Here is a 19,290-nt window from a genome sequence, read left to right on the forward strand (position 1 = left end):
TTATATAGCAGCTTCTCACTAATTATCTGTTTTACTGATAGTGATGCTGAGAGCCTGGCCTCTGTGCACCAGTGCTGAATTGAACCTTGGAGACAGGGTCTTGGGTGAAGTAGAAAAGAATAGCTTTGTTGCTTTGCCAGGCAAAGGGGGCCATAGCAGGTTCCTGCCCTTGAAACTGTGTGTCCCAACCCAGGACAGTTTGGTAAGGAGTTTTATAGCGATGGTTCAAGGGCATGGTTGCTGATAGGATTAGGGTGTGCAGGGTCTACATTCCTTTAGTCTGGTCTCAGGTAATCTTGAACCAGGACCCTGCCTGAAGGCTGCACTGTTGTTTCTGCTCTTCCCTTCTATAGTGTCTGGTTAGGAATGCTTGAATCCTTCTCCCTGAGACTCCCCACTAAGATACATGCATGGAGGAAAGTGCCAGCAAAGAGCAACTTTATTGTTAGTGGAGTTTTGCCTCAGATCGCCAAGTAGAGCTCATGAGGCCCTTGGGGACTCCTTTCTTTCTATTGAGGTAGGCCTCAGTCAGTCAGTTCAGTCGCTCAGTCGTGTCTGACTCTTTGTGACCCCATGGAATGCAGCACGCCAGGCTTGCCCGCCCATCACCAGCTCCCAGAGCTTGCTCAAACTCATGTCCATCGAGTCAGTGATGCCATCCAACCATCTCATCCTCTGTTGTCCCCTTCTCCTTCCACCTTCAATCTTTCCCAGCATCAGGGTCTTTTCCAATGGGTCAGTTCTTCACATCAGGTGGTGAAAGTATTGGAGTTTTCAGCTTCAGCATGAGGTAGGCCTAAGGGCAGTCAAAACATCCTCAAAGCTAATTCTTGGCTCCTGTAAGGTCAACATATCAGGGAACCCAGAAGGGAGCACAGGTACCAAGAGGAGAGAGAGACCTGGCCTCAGGACTTGGAGTGGAATTGGTCCAGGCCACTCACTCATGCCCATCCTTCTTAGGGTGAGACCATGGGACTGGGACCCAGCTGCCTCTTGGAGAGGAGGGAGCTACAGGTGAGAAAGAGAAAGCCACGCCCACCTGTAAGTGGCTGTGGCTTTAAGGCCTCTGAAAGCTCCACCCACTGAGGCTGGACCAGTCAGTGTCCTGGAATTTGACCAACCAGACTGGCTCTGATCTTCCTTAGAAGCCCAGGTGGCACAGTGGTAAAGAATCCGCCTGCCTGTGCAGGAGACACAGGAGACCCCGGTTCGATCCCTAGATCCGGAAGATCCCGTGGAGTAGGAAATGGCAACTTGCTCCAGTACTCTTGCCTGGAAAATTACATAGACAGAGGAGCCTCGCGGGCTACAGTCTATGGAGTTGCAAAGAGTTGAGCCAACGAGGGGAGTGAGAGAAGCCTTGAGCTCCCCCTTCAGGGCAATGCGGGTCATGAACAGGTGGGTTTGAGGTACTGATTTCTCACCTCTTAAGGTGGATTCACATGAGGCAGGCAGCAGGAAGCATTTTATGGCACAGAGCCCTGGGACTGTTTCCAGGAACCTGATTTTTTTTTTTTTTTTTTTTAGTCTCGTTGCCCAAGGATGGATATATGGCTGGTTAAGCCATCGACTGGGAGCCTGTAGTTTTTGCTTTGTGATTTCCAAGCCCTGGTGTTGTTACTGGGGTAGCAGCTCAGTCCTCGAGCAGGAGAGGTGACAGCTGGGGTCCTTCTGAATCCTGGAGCTCTGCAGGCCCCACAGCCAGACAGAGCTGACCCTGCCTCCTCACCTGGGCTGTTCAGGGCTGTGCAGGGGTCACCCCCTCACCCGTTTGACCTGACCGCAGAGGCTTGGAAAATCGGGAGAGAAACACTGTAGCTCATTAAGGAGATGCAGGCCAACAAAAGCCTTCAGGGATGGAGGATATTTTAGGCAGACTTGTTGAAATAGAGTTTGCATGCAGCAAAATTCACTTTTTAAAAGATACATACAGTAAAATTCACATGGTTGATAATATAGCTCATTCCAGTCACCCCATAAAAGTTCCCACATTCTGTCCCTTTGTTATCAATTTCCTTTTCTCCTCTGATGCTTCTTAACCACTGATCTTTTTTCTGTCCTCATAGTTATGCTTTTTCTTTTCTTTTCTTTTTAGTTTTGCCTTTTCTAGAATGTCATTTAAACAGAATTAAACAGCATGTATATGACATCGTTATCTTACCCTAATGCTTTTGAGATTCAGAAAGGTTACCTGTATCATTCCTTCTTACTGCTGAGAAGTATTCAATTGTGTGGCTACACCATATGTTGTTTATCGATTCACATGTTAAATGTTTAGTGCTTAGGTTGTTTTCAGACTTTGGATATTATAAATAAGACAATTTTAAACTTTCAGGTTTTTCTGTAGATTCATGTATTCATTTCACACCTAGGAGTGGGAATACTGCATCACATATGATAAGGGGATGTTTACCTTCATAAGAAACTGCCATGCTACTTTCCAAAGTGACTGTACCATTTTGCATCCCCCCAATATTGTCAGAGAGTGCTAATTGTGTTCTCTCCACATCAGCACTTGGTATTGTCACTATCAGTTTTCTAAAATGTTAGCCATCCTAAAAGGTATAAAGATTATTTTTACATTTTGAAAATAACAGTTTCCTAAGGAGAAATGCTCATTATTTTTATAGCACATAATATAATTTCTACTTATTGTGTCTGTTTCCTTATTTGTTCATTTTCTGTCTCTATTAGAATGTGTTTTGGAAAGGCACTTGCATCAATAAATATATGTGAATGGATGAATGAATGGATTAGGGAAGAGATGGGTAGCTTATGACAAAGGCTAGAATGTCAGGTCAGCCTGGGTTGGAACCTGGGGCCCTTGTCTTCTCTTCTGCAATATACTCTTTCATTGGAGGAAGCAACTTGCAGGCTGGGTTGGGAAAGAGAAGAAGAAATTTTTTTTTTTAATTAGAGCATCTCTTGAAGGAGACAGACATCATGTGGAGCCAGAGTCATGAAGGGCATAGCATGTTTGGGAGTATGAACCAGTCCTGTGTATGGAAACCGTAGTGTGTGTTGGAGACATCGTTGGGATCACATGGGAGATGTAATAATAATGCAAAAGCTTTCACTGCTTACTGTGTGCCAGGTGGTTCTAAGATCTCTCCATAGGTTAATTCATTTATTATTCCCAATGATCCTGTAAGCTTACAGCATTATCAGTTTCTTCACTGTCCAGACAAGGGAAGTGAAGCACAAAGAAATTAAATACCTTGCTTAAAATTATGCATCTAAGAAGAACCCAGGCAATTTATGATCCTCAGTCTGTACCTTTAACTTCTGCGCTACACTGCCAGGTTAGGAAGGGTACATTAGTTAGTTAGGGAACCATGTAAGTCGCTATAACAAATAACCCCCAAATACAGTGACTGGAATAAGATATAAGGTAGGTTTTCTCTCAGATATCTGTCTAAAGACACAAAATGCAGGGCTAGTGGGTCCAAGGTGGTCACTTCCACTTCTCACCATCTTCCAGCCAGTGGGAATGGAAGAAGGGGCCTGGGAGGCTGTACCATGCAGGGTGCTAAGTCACTTCAGTTGTGTCTGACTCTTTGCAACCCTATGCATGGTAGCCCATCAGGCTCCTCTGTCATGGGATTCTCCAGGCAGGAATACTGGAGTGGGTTGCCATGCCCTCTTTCAGGGGATCTTCCTGACCCAGGGATCGAACCCACATCTCTTACATCTCCTACATTGGCAGGTGGGTTCTTTACCAGTAGCGCCACCTGAGAATCCTGGGAGGATGTATGTGCTTAGTCATTTCAGTCGTGTCTGACTCTTTGTGACACCATGGACTGTAGCCCGCCAGGCTTCTCTGTCCATGGGATTCTCCAGGCAAGAATACTGGAGTGGGTTGCCATTCCCTTCTCCAGAGAATCTTCCCAACCCAGGGATGGAACCCAGGTCTCCCATGTTGCAGACAGATTCTTTACCATCTGAGCCGCAGGGAAGCCTGGGAGGATGCACACCTCCCTTTTACAGGAAGGACTGAAACACAGGCATCCCATTGGTGAGAACTCAATCACATGGACACACCAAGTTGCAAGGGAGGCTGGGAAATGTGGGCTCTAGTTGGAGAGCCATGCGCTCTGCTGCAACCCAAGGGTTCTCTTATTGAAAGGAAGACTGGGTATTGGTGGAAAACTAGTAGTCCCTGACACAATCTGCAGACTATTCACTCGACTTTGAACTCTGTCCTGTAGATGATGGTGGTGGTGGTTTAGTTGCCAAGTCATGTCCGACTCTTGCGACCCCATGGACTGTAGCCCGCCAGGCTCCTCTGTCCATGGGATTCTCCAGGCAAGAATACTGGAGTGGGTTGCCATTTCCTTCTCCAGGGGATCTTCCCGACCCAGGAATTGAACCTGGGTCTCCTGCATTGTAGGCAGATTCTTTACCAACTGAGCTACAAGGGAAGACTAGATGATGAGGTCCTAGCAAATGGCCTCTAAGTGGGGAGGTTTCAGGCCTTGGGTTTTAGATCATCTGGAAGTTGCTCGGAAGATAAAGGAGAGAGGAGTAGACAAGGGGACCGACCCTTCTACTTCATGCATCTGGAGTTTTGTTTGCTGTCTCTGCAGCTCTTGCTGCTGGCAGGAGTCAGTAGGTTGGGTTCCCTGATGCAGTGCTTCCAGGCACGGTGAGTGTGTGTGCTGGGGTGAGAATGGGAGCCATCAGCTAGCTCAGTCATTCAGTGACTGCTTATCAAGCATGGTGTTTGGGTACAGCGCGCCTGCGATGGCCCCAGCAGGTGTGATGGATGCTGGGGGCCAAGTTCCGTTCTTAGTGAGCTCTCCAGTGATGCTAATTGCAGTGTGAAACCTTGGCGTGCCTCACTGACGCTGGCCTCTTTTGTTGTTTCTTTGGCTCTCAGGACCCTCGGAGCAAACACAAATTCAAGATCCACACATACTCCAGCCCCACGTTTTGTGACCACTGTGGGTCACTGCTCTATGGACTTATCCACCAGGGGATGAAATGTGACAGTAAGTACATGTGCCCTCGGGCAGCCTCTGTTGCCTGGGCTGCTTCCTCATGGTTTGGGGCCCGAGTCTGCAGCACATGCTCCCAAGTCCTGGGTGGGCTGGGTACCCCTTGCGTGATGCTGAGTAACAATAACCAACAATAACCATTTATTTAGGGTACAATTCAAGGCTGTCCTTTGGGCCTGGATTGGCCTTGCTCATACCTGTGTGGTGGGTTAGCAAGTTGGTGCTGACGCAGGACCCTGAACTTGGGCACGCAGGTTCCAGGGGGCTTTCCATCCTTTCGCCATCCTTCTCTCCCCACAACTCATTTCCAGTTTTTTAATCTGCCTGCTGCCTCCTGGAGGTTGGGTGGGCTGAGAAGGGATGCCCTCACCACCCCTGTCCCTGCAATGCCGTGCCCCCAGCTCCCATGGAGTCCCCTGAAATGACCCGTGGGGTGAACCAGCCTCTCCTGACTTCTCAGAATGATATGAGGGACCCCTAGTGAACATGGGACTCCAGGCATGGCCTGGAGCAGCCGTGGGGCTTAGGGGAAACCAGCCACCCATTGAAAGAAGCACAGAGGTGCTCCAGAAGTGTGGGCAGGGAACCAGTATTTATCACATCACACAGGAGACTTCAGCCAGTCAGATTCAGTTTGCAGACGTATTCCATTCATCTTGCCCTGCTGGGTCTTAAGTTTTTTTCTTGCAGTTAGTTACGGTGGGTACTGTGGGGGCTCAGTTAAGGTTCCAAGATGATGCCCCTCCCAGGGCTGGTTCATGACCACAGACTGGCACGTGCAGGGGCAAAGGCCTGGCCCTCTTGCGTCAATCTGGGACAACACCAAAGCTCATCTGAGCCCCCGAGTCCCTCCTCCTGTCAGCCTCAGGGCATCCTCATGGGCCAGCTCCTTCTCCCCCCACAGAGCCCCTCGCTGTCAACCTGCTCACAACTCCCATTTCAGGCTCTTTCCCGGGAAGCAACCTATCATCAATATTTAAAAATAGGGAGAGGTCAGGATTCCTGCTTAATCCTGAAAAATGGGAAAATCTTGGCAACTTTGGGCGGGCACCCTGCGCCGCTGTGCCCTCAAGTGGGAGCGGCTGTGCTCTCTGGTTGGCCAAGACCACCACTCCTCACCTTCCCTCACTATGTTAGACACCCCCGTGTCACTGGAGTTGGTGACTCTGGCCTCACAGCCGTTGCGGGTGTCCCGGGTACCCCAACCTTCCGGGGAGGACAGACACCTTCCGCCGCCTCTGTCCATGAGGGCCTGGGGTGTCGGGGGTTGGGAGCGGAGAAGATGGAGAAGCAAGCCCTTCGGATGGGACCCGGGCAGGGCAGGCTAGTCTCCCCCCGCCTCGGAGGGAAGGAGGGGAACCGGAGGGGTCCAGCCTGCACCAGCCTGAGCCGCGCGCCCTGCCTCTGTCCCCGCAGCCTGCATGATGAACGTCCACAAGCGCTGCGTGATGAACGTCCCCAGCCTCTGCGGCACGGACCACACGGAGCGCCGCGGCCGCATCTACATCCAAGCCCACATCGAGAGGGAGGTCCTCATTGTTGTCGGTAGGTGGCGCTAGGGCCCCCGCGCCGGCTCCGCGGGGACCCGGACCCGGCTGGAGCGCTGAGTCAGGGGAGCGAGGGATGGGACGGGCGGCGCGGGGGCGCGGCGATGCGGCCTTCCTCCTCGATCCCCGCCCCCAGCCCCACCCCATTCCAGCCTCTCCCCGCCGTAGGCACCCTTAGAAACTGCACCCCGCAGGGCGAGGCTCTCAGCACCTCCCGTGCGCTGGAGCTCAGAGCTGGAGCCGCCGCGGGAGTACGTTGGTTTTCTCCAAGACCTCAGAGGTGTTGTCACGAGCCAGTAAAGCTGACAAGATGCTGAACACCTTAATTTTATGGCAGGCTCTGGCCAGTGGACTAAACCTACTCTGAAGACAGACACTGTAGCTAATAACGGTGAAAATAATTCAAATTTAGATTAGTTCTGTTGCCTTCTTAATTTTCATTTATTTCTACCCTGCAGATCTATTATTTCTAGATTTTTGTATATCATAATGATGGGCAGTGCAATTGGTTTATCTCTTCCATGGGGGGAAAAAAGGGTTTCCAACTTTTTTATTGTTCCCCACCTCCTTTCGCTGGCCACCGCCCCCGGCCTCTCTCTTCCACTCCTTATCTTTGGAGTGTGCAGTTCTGTCTCCTTTATTACCATAGCAGAGAACGGATGTTTGGTTCTTTCCCGAACTTTTCCAGTGGGAAAATAGAGTCTTGCTGATAAACACCCAGTTTGGGAGAGTGTTACCTCTTGGGGAAGAGAAGAGATGCAATATTCATCCCTGGGGCTTTCTGGGTATTTGCAGTGTTTCTTTCTTAAACCTGATGGTTACTGCTCTGGTCCTGTTCTGTTATTCTCCATACTTGTTGCAATTCTAAAATACTTCATGCTACAATATAAGAAAGAGGGATAATAAAGCCTGCTGAAGAGGTGCAGCATGGTGTCTGGCCCTCCTAATGGAGCATTCAGGAAATATGGGGCTCAGACACATCCAGCTCAAACAGAATGAAAATGCAGCTGGCTGGATGGGTAACTTAGCCACATGTGTTATGTGGGTGTGCTAAGTTGCTTCAGTTGTGCCTGACTCTTTGCAACCCATGGACTGTCGCCAGCCAGGCCCCTGTGTCCTTGGGATTTCCCAGGCAAGCATACTGGAGTGAGTTGCATGCCCTTCTCCAGGGAATCTTCCCGACCCAGGGGTTGAATCTACGTCTCCTGCACCTCCTGTATTGCAGGCAGATTCTTTACCTCTGAGCCACTGGAGAAGCCCAACCTAGCCATGAAGCTGTGATAAATCCAATACTGAAATGGGCCATAATGGGACTTTGAAGGAATTCTCTCCCCAAGGCTTGTGTCAGACTTCTTAGACTTCATCACTAATTAATTTAAACAAGAATTTATGACTTAGTATCTTAGGAGACTGATCATAGAAGGGATTGATTTTGCAAAAATTGATCTCAGGGTCCAGAATGGTTCAGCTGCTCTGAAGAATTGTGCCTATACCACGTAAAAGTTGAAAAATACTCCTGTAAAATATAAACAGTTTTAAAGTGAGGTTCCTGACACCCAGTGGGCTCTTAAGGAATATGTATTTCATTTGATGTGCTTTTTCCTCTGAAAGGAAGGTGAGTGGCTGACTTTGTCCTAGTGGAATGCCTGAGGGTCCCCAAGGAGTAGAATGTCTCTTAGTAGTAGGCTTCCTTGGTGACTCAGATGGTAAAGAATCTGCCTGCAATGTGGGAGACAGGTGTTTGATCCCTGGGTTGGGGCGATCCCCTGGAAAAGGAAATGGCAACCCAATCCAGTATTCTTGCCAGGAGAATTCCATGGACAAAGGAGCCTGGCAGGCTACAGTCCATGGGGTTGCAGAGTCAGACACGACTAAGGAACTATCACTCACTCAAGGAGTATAAGCCTCAAGAAAAGCTGAATTCCCCGTCTATAAACTTCCTGGGCAGATGGGGCAAAAATGAGACTCTGCTGCCCTCTACTGTGATTTTCTAGGAACTACGTTGGCTCATATGTTACTATGGACAGCCCAATCTTTAACCAACCTGTTGAACGCACAGTGCTTAAAACCAAAGCACATCATAATGCCCTCAAGGTCCATCCATTGTTCCCACCATAAAAAAATAAGTAATTATGTGACATTATATAGGCCTTAACTAATGCAGGGATGTAATCATCTTGCATTATGCAAATGTATCAAATCAATACATTGTATACTGTTGACTTACACAATGCTGTGCTCAGTCATGTCCAACTCTTTGCGGCACCATGAACTGTAGCCCACCAGGCTCCTCTGTCTGTGGAATTCTCCAGGCAAGAATACTGGAGTGGGTATCCATTTCCTTCTCCAGGAGATCTTCCCAACCCAGGGATTGAACCCAGGTCAACCAACTCTTTGCGGCTCCATGAACTGTAGCCCACCAGGCTCTTCTGTCTGTGGAATTCTCCAGGCAAGAATACTGGAGTGGGTATCCATTTCCTTCTCCAGGAGATCTTCCCAACCCAGGGATTGAACCCAGGTCTCCCACTTTGCAGGTGGATTCTTTACCACCAGGGAAGCTCCTAATCTAGTATGACTTCGTCTTAACTTGATTGCATCTGCAAAGCCCTTATCTCCAAACAGGGTCACATTCAGATTAGTCTTGAGCATATCTTTTAAGGGGATGCAATTCAGTTTATAACAAGGGGAAGGAAGGGAAGTGGGGGCTCCCTTAAAGTTAGGGACTGAATATCTGCATACTCAGGGTTCTGCTAGCATTAACTGAGTAGCTCCCAGTGTATTAATAGCGGTTTGTGATTTTCCAGATGATTTGATAATGGGGTCATCCGATGGAGGTAGTGGGGTTGCCAACATACAGACAAAGGAAATTAAGATGACTTGCCTGCTGTCACGTGCAAAGCAGGGGTGAGCACCCAGCCTCCTGCCTGCAGATCACTGTGCTCCACTAGGACCAGCTCACCATGCCCGGCGCGGTCCGAACCTGGCCTGAGACAGCTGATTGATTGATGGTAGAAGAACCTGATGCTTTGACTGCAGTTCTCTAAATATAGACCTGAATTGGAGATTTTTGTTCAAGTGATTTATTGGAGCTGCTCAGGAAATGAGGAGTGAGGATGGAGCAGGGAAACGCAGAATGAGAGTGTGATCTCCGCTGAAGACCAGCTTCAGGCAGACTCCGTGGAGTTCGGGAACACGCGTGACAGTGCAGGGTCAGCCCCTCCTAGAGGCTGGAGGGCTTTTCTGAATTGCGTCCCCTTAAAATTCACATGTGGAAGCCCTAACCCAGTGAAATGGTGTTTGAAGTTGGAGTTTTTGTGAGACAATTAGGGTCAGACGAAGGTGGGCCCTTGGTGGCTTTATGGCCACAGGAGGGCACGAATCAAGGAGGTGACCACCTGCAAGCCCGGAAGGGGGCTGTCACCACGACCTGCACCTTGATGTCGGACTTCTTGCCTCCGGAGCTGTGAGAAATAAGCATCTGCCATTTAAGCTGCCCGTCGGTGGTATTTTACTACAGGCTGGGCTGACGGAGACCTCGCTCCTGGCTACTGGGATTTAAAGCAGGAGGGAGGTGCTATCTCCCAGGCCCTGCGGATTCTGTGTGGCTGAGGGCAGCTCTCTGGACACGGGGCAGCTCTGAGCCACTAACAGCCAACACTCAACTGCAGCTGGGAGCTGGGCGCGGTGGCCAGCATGGAGGGGACCTGGGAGGGGTCCGGGTCACCTGGGTATCCCTCTGATCTCCCCAGCATCCTTCTGATGTCATTGTTGGGACTCCAGGCCCTGCTTCTTGATCTCAGGCAGACGGATCAGTCATCTGCTCTGAATGTCACATGCTCTTTGAAATCCCGCCGTCTCCAGAGACAGAAGGCTACATGTGCCTCCGAAAGATCTGAGGGTTCCCTCATCTCCTTTGGCTCCTGAAATCCAGGCTTCGTATCTGCCGTCAAGGATCTTGCAGGGCAAAGCTCAGGGTGGAAATCCGATCAGTTCTCTTTCTTTGAAAAGTTCATCAGTGGTGTCTCGTTGCCCCTGTGTGTGTATTAGTCGCTCGGTCATATCCAACTTTGCAACCCCATGGACTGTGTAGCCCACCAGGCTCCTCTGTCCATTGAGTTCTCCAAGCGAGAATACTGGAATGGGTTGCCATGCTCTCCTCCAGGGGGTCTTCCTGACCCAGGGATCGAACCTGGGTCTTCCGCATTCCAGATGGATTCTTTACCATCTGGGCCATCAGGGAAGCCCCCTCATTGCTCTTAGGGCAGACGAAATGTACGGTGGTGATCTCATCGTCTATCCTGTCTTTTAACCCTTCATCCTCTCCAGGCCACCACCCACCATCGGACATCTGCACACTCTGCTCCCTCGGTCTGGAGTGTTTGCCCTTTTGTCTTCTTCCAGCAGGTTGCTCTTCCCCTTCCTGTAGGTCTCAGCTCCGTCTCACAGACAAGGACACTTCCCTGGATCTCCACTTGCTGTAGATGTTCTCTGTATCCTGAACTTGAACTTGTGTCAGTTGTGGTTTTATGTTGGGTTGATTAGTGTCTGCTTCTCCCACTGGCATTTAAGCTCCATGAGGACAGGGCTGTGTTGGCTTCCACCCCACTCTGTCCCAGCACCTAGTATGATGGGCGTCACTAAATATTTGGGGCATCAGTGGGTGTATGTATGAAGGAGACAACACTGGAGGACCCTGATAGATACCCAGACTTCACAGATGATTCCCAGTCAATGCCTTCTAAAGTAAACAGCTGCAATTTAGATGATCCAATCAATGCCAGCATTCTTTTTGTTGTTGGTGGTGGTTTTTCGTAATTTGCACAGCATTATTCTTAGAGGAAGGAGACCACACAGAGTCCTCAGGATCAGGTCCAAGATCGACAGCACGTGTTACGGGGACTGGAACCCACCCTGGGGAACGATGACCACCCTTATTCCTGGGTAATGGGGAAAAAACACAAAACAGTGGGTCTTGTAGAGTCATGGACATCATGAAATATGGACATCATGACTCCCTGTGGTATTATGGTGGGAGGCAGTACAATCAGAAGCTGTGATCAGAGTTGTGAAATGCTCCTGGAGGTTATGAAGCTCATGTCCTTATGTATAAAACACCCCCCCATTCAATTGAGTATCTCCCTATTAACACACCAACTAATGTCCCATTATTTATATTTCTGTCTACATTGCAGCCATCTGCAAGTCCTTAACAGTATTCATAGTTTTATCTCACAGAAATTGGGACTGTCCTTACACAAAGCAGAAGGAGCAGTTTTTTGGATGTTTCTCTTTGGAACACCCATTCAGTGTTCTTCCCACTGTGCTGTACAAAATCTCCTTAGACCAAACCATCTCCCAGAATGACTTAGGAACCCCCAGTATTTTGTGTTTAAATACTTCCCAACATCTGACATCCACACATCAGAAGAAGAGCGGTGGTCCAGTGGTTATGAATCTGAGCTTCCACTGCAAGGGGCATAGGTTTGATCCCTGGTTTGGGATCTTAAGATACCACTTACTGTGCAATGCTGCCAAAAAAGTATTTTTAAAAATTGGAAAAAAAAAAAGAGAATCAGAGAGATGTAAATTCTTGACAGACTATTAGGAAAGGGTGAGGTTCCCATCCATCTATAGACTAGATTCCAAGAGAGATTTTTAAAAGCCTTTTTAAGAGAAAGGAACCTGATGTTGAAGCCCCTCTTGTTATGTAAAGTCCCTCTTGTTATGTAAAGAACTGCCTAACTTGTATGTGAAAGGGTTGGTGTTAGTTGCTCAGTCCTGTCTGACTCTTTACAATCCTATGAACTGTAGCCCGCCAGGCTCCTCTGTCCATGGGATTTCCCAGGCAAGAATACTGGAGTGGGTTGCCATGCCCTCCTCTAGGGGATCTTCCCAACCCAGGGATTGAACCCAGGTCTTCCACATTGCAGGCAGGTTCTGTATCCTCTGAGCCCCAAGGAAGCCTCTGTGGTTTGTATCAATTAGCACCCTTGCTCTCTAGTTTAGACTGGGTTTGGCTGATGGTCAGTGGTGTAAAACCAATATGGCAGAACCAGATGGAAGAGCAGAGGGCAGTCATGTTACAGGTAGGAGGGAGGGGTGAGCTCAGTAAGCACAGAGGTCCATTCAGGAAGGGCCTGGCTACCAGACTGTATCCATGGACAGAGAAGAGCTCATCTTTGCCCGCGGGGAGCTCTCAGCTTAGCGGGAGAGACAGATGCTCGTAATTACATCGCGGTGTGGCGAATGATGTGATTGTACCCCAGGAGCACCCAGAGGGCACCCGAAGCTGCTTGAAGGAAGCCGTGGCTGAGTTGACTCTATAAGATGTATAAGGGTTATCTGGGCAGCTTTGTGTCAAGGAAAAGAAGAAAAATGATATCAGCTCTGTTTATTGAGTTCTTCTTACATGCCGGGAGCTCTACAGACGTCAACTCATTAATCTCTAGAGCAATCCTCTGTCGTAGGTTTTATTATTGTCCCCATTTTACCAGTGAGAAAACTGACACATGGAATGGGTTAAGTAACTTTTCCTGGAATCACACAGTAAGTGGTAAGTCTCAGATCTGAGCCCAGGCAGCCCGGTTCCATGGCCCTGGGTCTCACTGGGATGCTGAGTTCCAGGCAGAGGGAATATGGTGCACAGAAGTCCGGAGGCTGGAAATGGCAGGGGGTGGGGGAGGCTGTTAGTGGCTGAGTGTGGCCTCCCTTCCCTTCGTTCTGGTTATAAGCTTCTCTAGAATCTTCACTCACTCTCCCAGGCATTCACTTACTCATTAACGGTGTGTATGGAGAGAGACTTCCCTGGTGGGCCAGTGGTTAAGACTTCTCCTTCCAATGCAGGGGGCACCGGTTTTGCTTCTAGTCAGGGACCTAAGGTCCTATGTGTCCCTTGGCCAAAAAACCAAAACATAAAACAGAAACAATATTATAACAAATTCAATAAAGACTTTATAAGTGACCCACATCAAAAAACCCCAAAAAATCCTTTGAAAATATGTCTCAAGTTTCCATGGCTCATCAGGCATGTTCTAGACACTTGGGACCCAGCATGGGGAAAAACAAATCTCTTTTCCTGGACAAACATCACAACTGGGGTCTTGCCAGTTGCAAGAGACTCTTGGAACTTTTTTCTCATCTTTCTTCCTTTTGTCCACCATGGAGAAAGTCTTTCTTGTCAGGTTACATTCCTTGCCCTTTTTTTCAGATGCTCTTGGTCCATTTCTCTTTGAAACCTTTGAGTTTTGGGAGTTTGGAAAACTCCTAAAGACCTGAAGGCTATTTCTGCCTTTTGCCCTATCACATCCTTCCCCGAGCTGGTTCTCTGATTTAAGGGGAAGGGGAAGGAGAGAGGAAAAAGGAAATTTAAAGAAGAAAAATTCAGGTGGACTAATATCTCAAAATGACTAATATCTCAAAATACCACCCCGCAATTACAAGGAGGTAAAATGACCACGAGCTAGGGTGCTAGCGCCCACTAGAGGGCAGTCTTTGCTTTCAAAGCCATTCCTTCCCAAAGGCTCTCTTTTCAGAGATGCCCAGATTTGCAGACCACCATCTTTGTCCATAATGGATGGTTTCACAGCAATAGTTAGCCATCTTCTCCCCCGCTAAACAGCTGTGTCAATGGGGCTCAGACAAAGAAAGTAATAGCTCAAGGTCACACATCCTGGAGTGGGGATAGGACTCAGTTCTTTGGGTTTTCTCACTTCTTTAATACATTATGGGTTAGTATTTTTCTCCAACATTTTGTTATGAAAAATGTCCAACATACAGAAAAGTTGAAAGAATTTTACAGCAGTCATTTATCCATCACCTGGATCCTGCCATTAACACTGCTTAATCATGTGGCCATCCATCTTGCTCTCCATCTATCACTTTGTCTTATTTTTGACACATTTCAAAGGGAATTGAAGACATCAGTTCAGTTCCCCCTAAACCTTTCAGCCTGCACATCATCCCCAAGAATTTAAAACAAATTTGTAATTTCTTTAAATTTGTGAGGTAAAATTTACATACAATGAAATGCCGTTATCATAGGCATACCAGTGGCTGAGTTTTGACATGTGTATAGCCCTAACCCCTATAGAAAAGCTATGACCAACCTAGACAGCATATTAAAAAACAGAGGCATTGCTTTACCAACAACGGTCCGTCTAGTCAAAGCTATGGTTTTTTCAGTAGTCATGTATGGATGTGAGAGTTGGACTATAAAGAAAACTGAGCGCCAAAGATTTGATGCTTTTGAACTGTGGTGTTGGAGAAGACTCTTGGACTGCAAGGAGATCAAACCAGTCAATCCTAAAGGAAATCAGTCCTGACTATTCATTGGAAGGATTGATGCTGAAGCTGAAACTCCAATACTTTGGCCACCTGATGTGAAGAACCAACTCATTAAAAAGACCCTGATGCTGGGAAAGATTGAAGGCAGGAGAAGGGGCTGACAGAGGATGAGCTGGTTGGATGGTATCACCGACTTGATGGACACGAGTGTGAGTAAACTCTGGGAGTTGATGATGGACAGGGAAGCCTGACGTGCTGCAGTCCATGGGGTCACAAAGAGTTGGACACGACCGAGTGACTGAACTGAACTGAACCCCTATCATATTAATCCTTTTTTTTTTCAATGTCACAGCTGCCATTGAAGATCTGGTTAAAGCTGTGAACACCTTTCTTAGAGAAATCCCTTTTTGTACAGACATGCATGGCTCCCTACCCCCACACACCCCTCCAAGTTTCGATAATTAGGGCTTCAGATCTTTTAGATTATATCACACTTAATAATTGTTAATTTTTTGGGGGGGATAAATTGTAATGCAGTAAAATAGGTTTGTTCGAAACACTTCACTGTGTACTCATTAGAGAGCAAATTCCCTTAAAACAAACCAATCAAGACACCCACATTATTTTGCTTCTCTTTAATGTTTTTGTAATGAAATTGAGTTAAATCCTATCTGTCTGTGGAACCATCTTTCTAAACAAGTTTATAGATAGTTGTCTGCCCACCCGTCATGGGAAGCCTTGACTTGTGAGGTGGGAGTTGGTCTCTGGACACTGAAGGAGATGGAGCTGGCTTGAGGAGATGGAGGGAGCTGAAGTGTTCCTTCTCTTGTTCCCTGAATGTTTAAGTCTCATGAGAAAGGTCAAGCCCAGACCACTGTCTGAGGCCCCCAAACCTGGGCACGTACTGGGTATGCAGTCATTGTTCCTAAATGCCTGCTGGTTGGCATGAGTTGGGGTGGTGCCAGGACCTTCAGAGCTCTGACTCTTTACTGCCTTTGAGGGACGTGGTCCTGCAATATCTATTAAAATATGTATATCTATGCACACTCTGACTCTCAAATTTCCCTTTTGGGAATCTAGCCTATCGAAATAAAACACTAGCATGTAAGGAAATAATGTCCAGAATAAGCATGTTTATTGATGTTTTCTTTGCAGCAGCAAAGAATTGGAATCAGCCTAATTAGGCTTATATCCATTTTATAGGATATTATGCAGTTGTTGAAAACAGTGAATCAAAATTGGTGTGTGGGGCTTCTGTGAAGCAGGTCATTTTGTTTTTTAATATGGGAGCTTGCTACACAAATATATGTATTTCACTTTGTGAAATATTTCACTTTGTGATATTCATCAAATTGTGCCATTATGATTTGTACACTTTTCTATATGTATATTATACTTCATAGTATACTTTTATTAACTGAGAAGTTTAAATAATAAAATTCTAAATAATCAAAGTCAATATAAAACACCAATGGATTAGAGCTATAGCTATTGACCTGGAACAGGCAGCCCACTGCCTGTTTTTGTAAATAAAGTTTTATTGGCATACAGCCACACCCCTCATTTGCATATTGACTCTGGCTGCTTTGGTAGCACAGTGGTCTGTTCATTGAGTGGTTGTGACAGAGCCTGTATTGCCTGCAAAGCCGAAAGTATTTTTTTTTTTCTGGTGCTTTCCGAAAACATTTGCCAATCCCTGACCTGGAGGCACATTTTTTGATGTATTATTAAGTGAGAGGGTTAGGTTGCATGACAATATATTTTGTATGATCTCATTTTCAAGAAATAACAGCCAGACACTTCCCATGTGTGAAGTTATGTTTGGATGTTTTTATAAGGGTGGGAAGAAAGGTATGGAAAGGTACAAAGCAGGCTGTAAATGCTAGGATTGGCGAAGGATTGGGGAGGTGGGGATGGAGAGAGGCTGGGGCTGGGAGAGGCTGGATATCTTCTCTTACTGTGTCTGGCTTGAGTGTGTGCTCACGTGTCTGACTCTTTGTGACCCTCTGGACCGTAGCCCACCAAGCTCCTCTGTCCTTGGGATTTCCCAGGCAAGAATACTGGAGTGGGTTGCCATTTCCTTCTCCAGGGGAAATTCCCAACCCAAGGATCAAACCCACATCTGGATTCTTTACCACTGAGCCACCTGGGAAGCCCCTAAAGTTTTGAAAAAAGAGGAAACGAAACCAGGAAAATCTCTAAATAGGAAAGACTAATTTAATAATGTCTCCACCAGTGATTGGAGTGAAAACTGAGTGGCTGATGCCAGTGATGGGTGTTTGTGGCTTTGAGGATTACTGGGGCAGTTTTTGACTGGGGCGGTCCTCAGCTGGGGCAGGGTGTATGTTCCAGCTTTCATCCTCACCAGTGAGAATCTTGGGTAGCATCCACCCAGTGAGCTGGCCTGTTCTGTGACCCTCATGGTGTTTCCATTTGTCACCATCTCGCATCCCTCGTCACTAGCATCACTACAACACGTCCTCTTCTCCCTTCTGCCTTCTCTTTTCTTCTGCCTTCTCCAGGAGGCAGCCCACGCTGACCTGACCCTCAACCCCACCTGCAGGTCTCTAACTGCTTTGATTTAAAAAACTCCAAATACTCCGGTGCCTTCTGACTGTTTCCCATGGTGTCACCTCCCCAAGCCTCCAAGCTGGGGGTGTTACGCTTCAGAAATTGTAGAACCTGCTTGCACGAAGTGTGGTCTGTGGACCAGGGCATCAGTGTCCCCTGGGAGGAGGCTGGAAAGGCCGAACCCGGGGTTCCTTCTGGACCTGCCGAGTCAGAATCTGCGTTTCAGCAAAATCCCCGTATGATTCGTGTACACTTTGTTTTAATTGGAGGCTAACTGCTTTACAACATTGTGTTGGTTTTGCCACACATCAGCATGAATCGGCCATGGGTGTACACATGTACACACTCTTGAACCTCTTGAACCTCTCTGTCACCTTCCACCGCATCCCACCCCTCTAGGTTGTCACAGAGCACCAGGCTGAACTCCCTGAGCTAAACAGCAACTTCCCATTACCTCTCTATTTTACATATGGTAATGTGTATATTTCATATTTCTACTCTCTCCACTTATCCCACCCTCACCTTCTCCTGCCGTTGTCCATAAGTCTGTTCTCTATGTCTGAGTCTCTATTCCTGCCCTGCAAGTAGGTTCATCAGTACCATTGTTTCTAGAGTCCATATATATGCGTGAATATATGATATATTTTCTCTTTTTGACTTACTTCACTCTGTATAACAGGCTCGAGGTTCATCTACCTCACTAGAACTGATTCCAAGCCATTCCTTTTTATGGTTGAGTAATATTCCACTGTATACACGTACCACAGCTTCTTTATCCATTCATCTGTCGATGACTATCTAGGTTGCTTCTGTGTCCTGACTGTAAATAGTGCTGCAGTGAACATTGTGGTACATTTGTCTTTTTCAATTATGGTTTTCTCAGGGTATGTGCTCAGTAGTGGGATTGCTAGGTTGTATGGTAGCCTTATTCCTAGTTTTTAAAGAAATCTCCATACTGTTCTCCATAGTGGCTCTATCAATTTATATTCCCACCAACAGTGCAAGAGGGTTCTCTTTTCTCCACATCTTCTCCAGCATTTATTGTTCGTAGATTTTTTTATGATGGCCATTCTGACCAGTGTGAGGTGATACCTCGTTGTAGTTTTGATTTGCAGTTCTCTAATAATAAGCGATGTTGAGCATATTTTTCATGTGTTTATTATCCATCTGGATGTCTTCTTGGAGAAATGTCTGTTTAGGTCTTCTGTCTATTTTTTGATTGGATTGTTTGTTTCTCTGTTAAGCAGCATGCATGCATGCATGCTTAGTTGCTTCAATTGTGTCTGACTCTTTGCGACCCCATGAACTGTAGCCCACCAGGCTCCTCTGTCTATGGAATTTCCCAGGCGAGAATACTGGAGTGGGTTGCCTTTTGAGCTGCTTTAATCTCTAAAATATACAAGCAGCTCAACCTCAGATTCCCGTGCCCTTTAAAATTCCATACACTTTTACTGCAGACAAGCGCAATGATGCATCTCGTCCACTAGGTGGCAGGCTTTACCGCTCTCTGCTTCTGCCGGGGCGGCCACACGTGGCAAGTTTGGGTGGAGAGTGCCCCCAGACCGCTGCGGCCGTGACATTTCACCTGTCAGCATCTCTGGGCCCAGAATCCCCTTTCATAGTCGATCTGAACCTGCCTGCGTGCCCTGGGATATCCCCCTGCAGCGCAGAGCGCCTGGCTCTTGGAACATGACCTGGAGCCCCTCTCTGCTTTGCCTGTCTCCTGTTGCAATGGGAGAAGGCGCACCTTCCTTTTCCAGTCACAGCCCCGCCTGCTCTTCTCACTGACTTGCTGCAAGTCTGTACAGTGTAGCCCAGCAGACACGCCAGCAGAGTTTAGGATCACAGAGCCTGAGCAAGGGGCTTTGGAGTCAGGCCTGGTTCGAATCCTG

At 47.5% G+C, this 19,290-nt stretch overlaps 1 protein-coding gene across 1 annotated transcript in view; it reads left to right on the forward strand.

Moving 5' to 3' along the window:
* PRKCB (protein kinase C beta) overlaps window positions 1–19,290 on the forward strand; it is a 358,135-nt gene that overhangs the window by 182,480 nt on the left and 156,365 nt on the right. Inside the window, 2 exon segments of the mRNA XM_070461044.1 lie at window positions 4,880–4,991; window positions 6,414–6,542. Of these exon segments, the coding sequence (XP_070317145.1) occupies window positions 4,880–4,991; window positions 6,414–6,542 (241 nt within the window).

This window comes from Odocoileus virginianus, chromosome 33 (assembly GCF_023699985.2).
Source record: "Odocoileus virginianus isolate 20LAN1187 ecotype Illinois chromosome 33, Ovbor_1.2, whole genome shotgun sequence".
In the NCBI taxonomy this organism is placed as follows: Eukaryota; Metazoa; Chordata; class Mammalia; order Artiodactyla; family Cervidae; genus Odocoileus; species Odocoileus virginianus.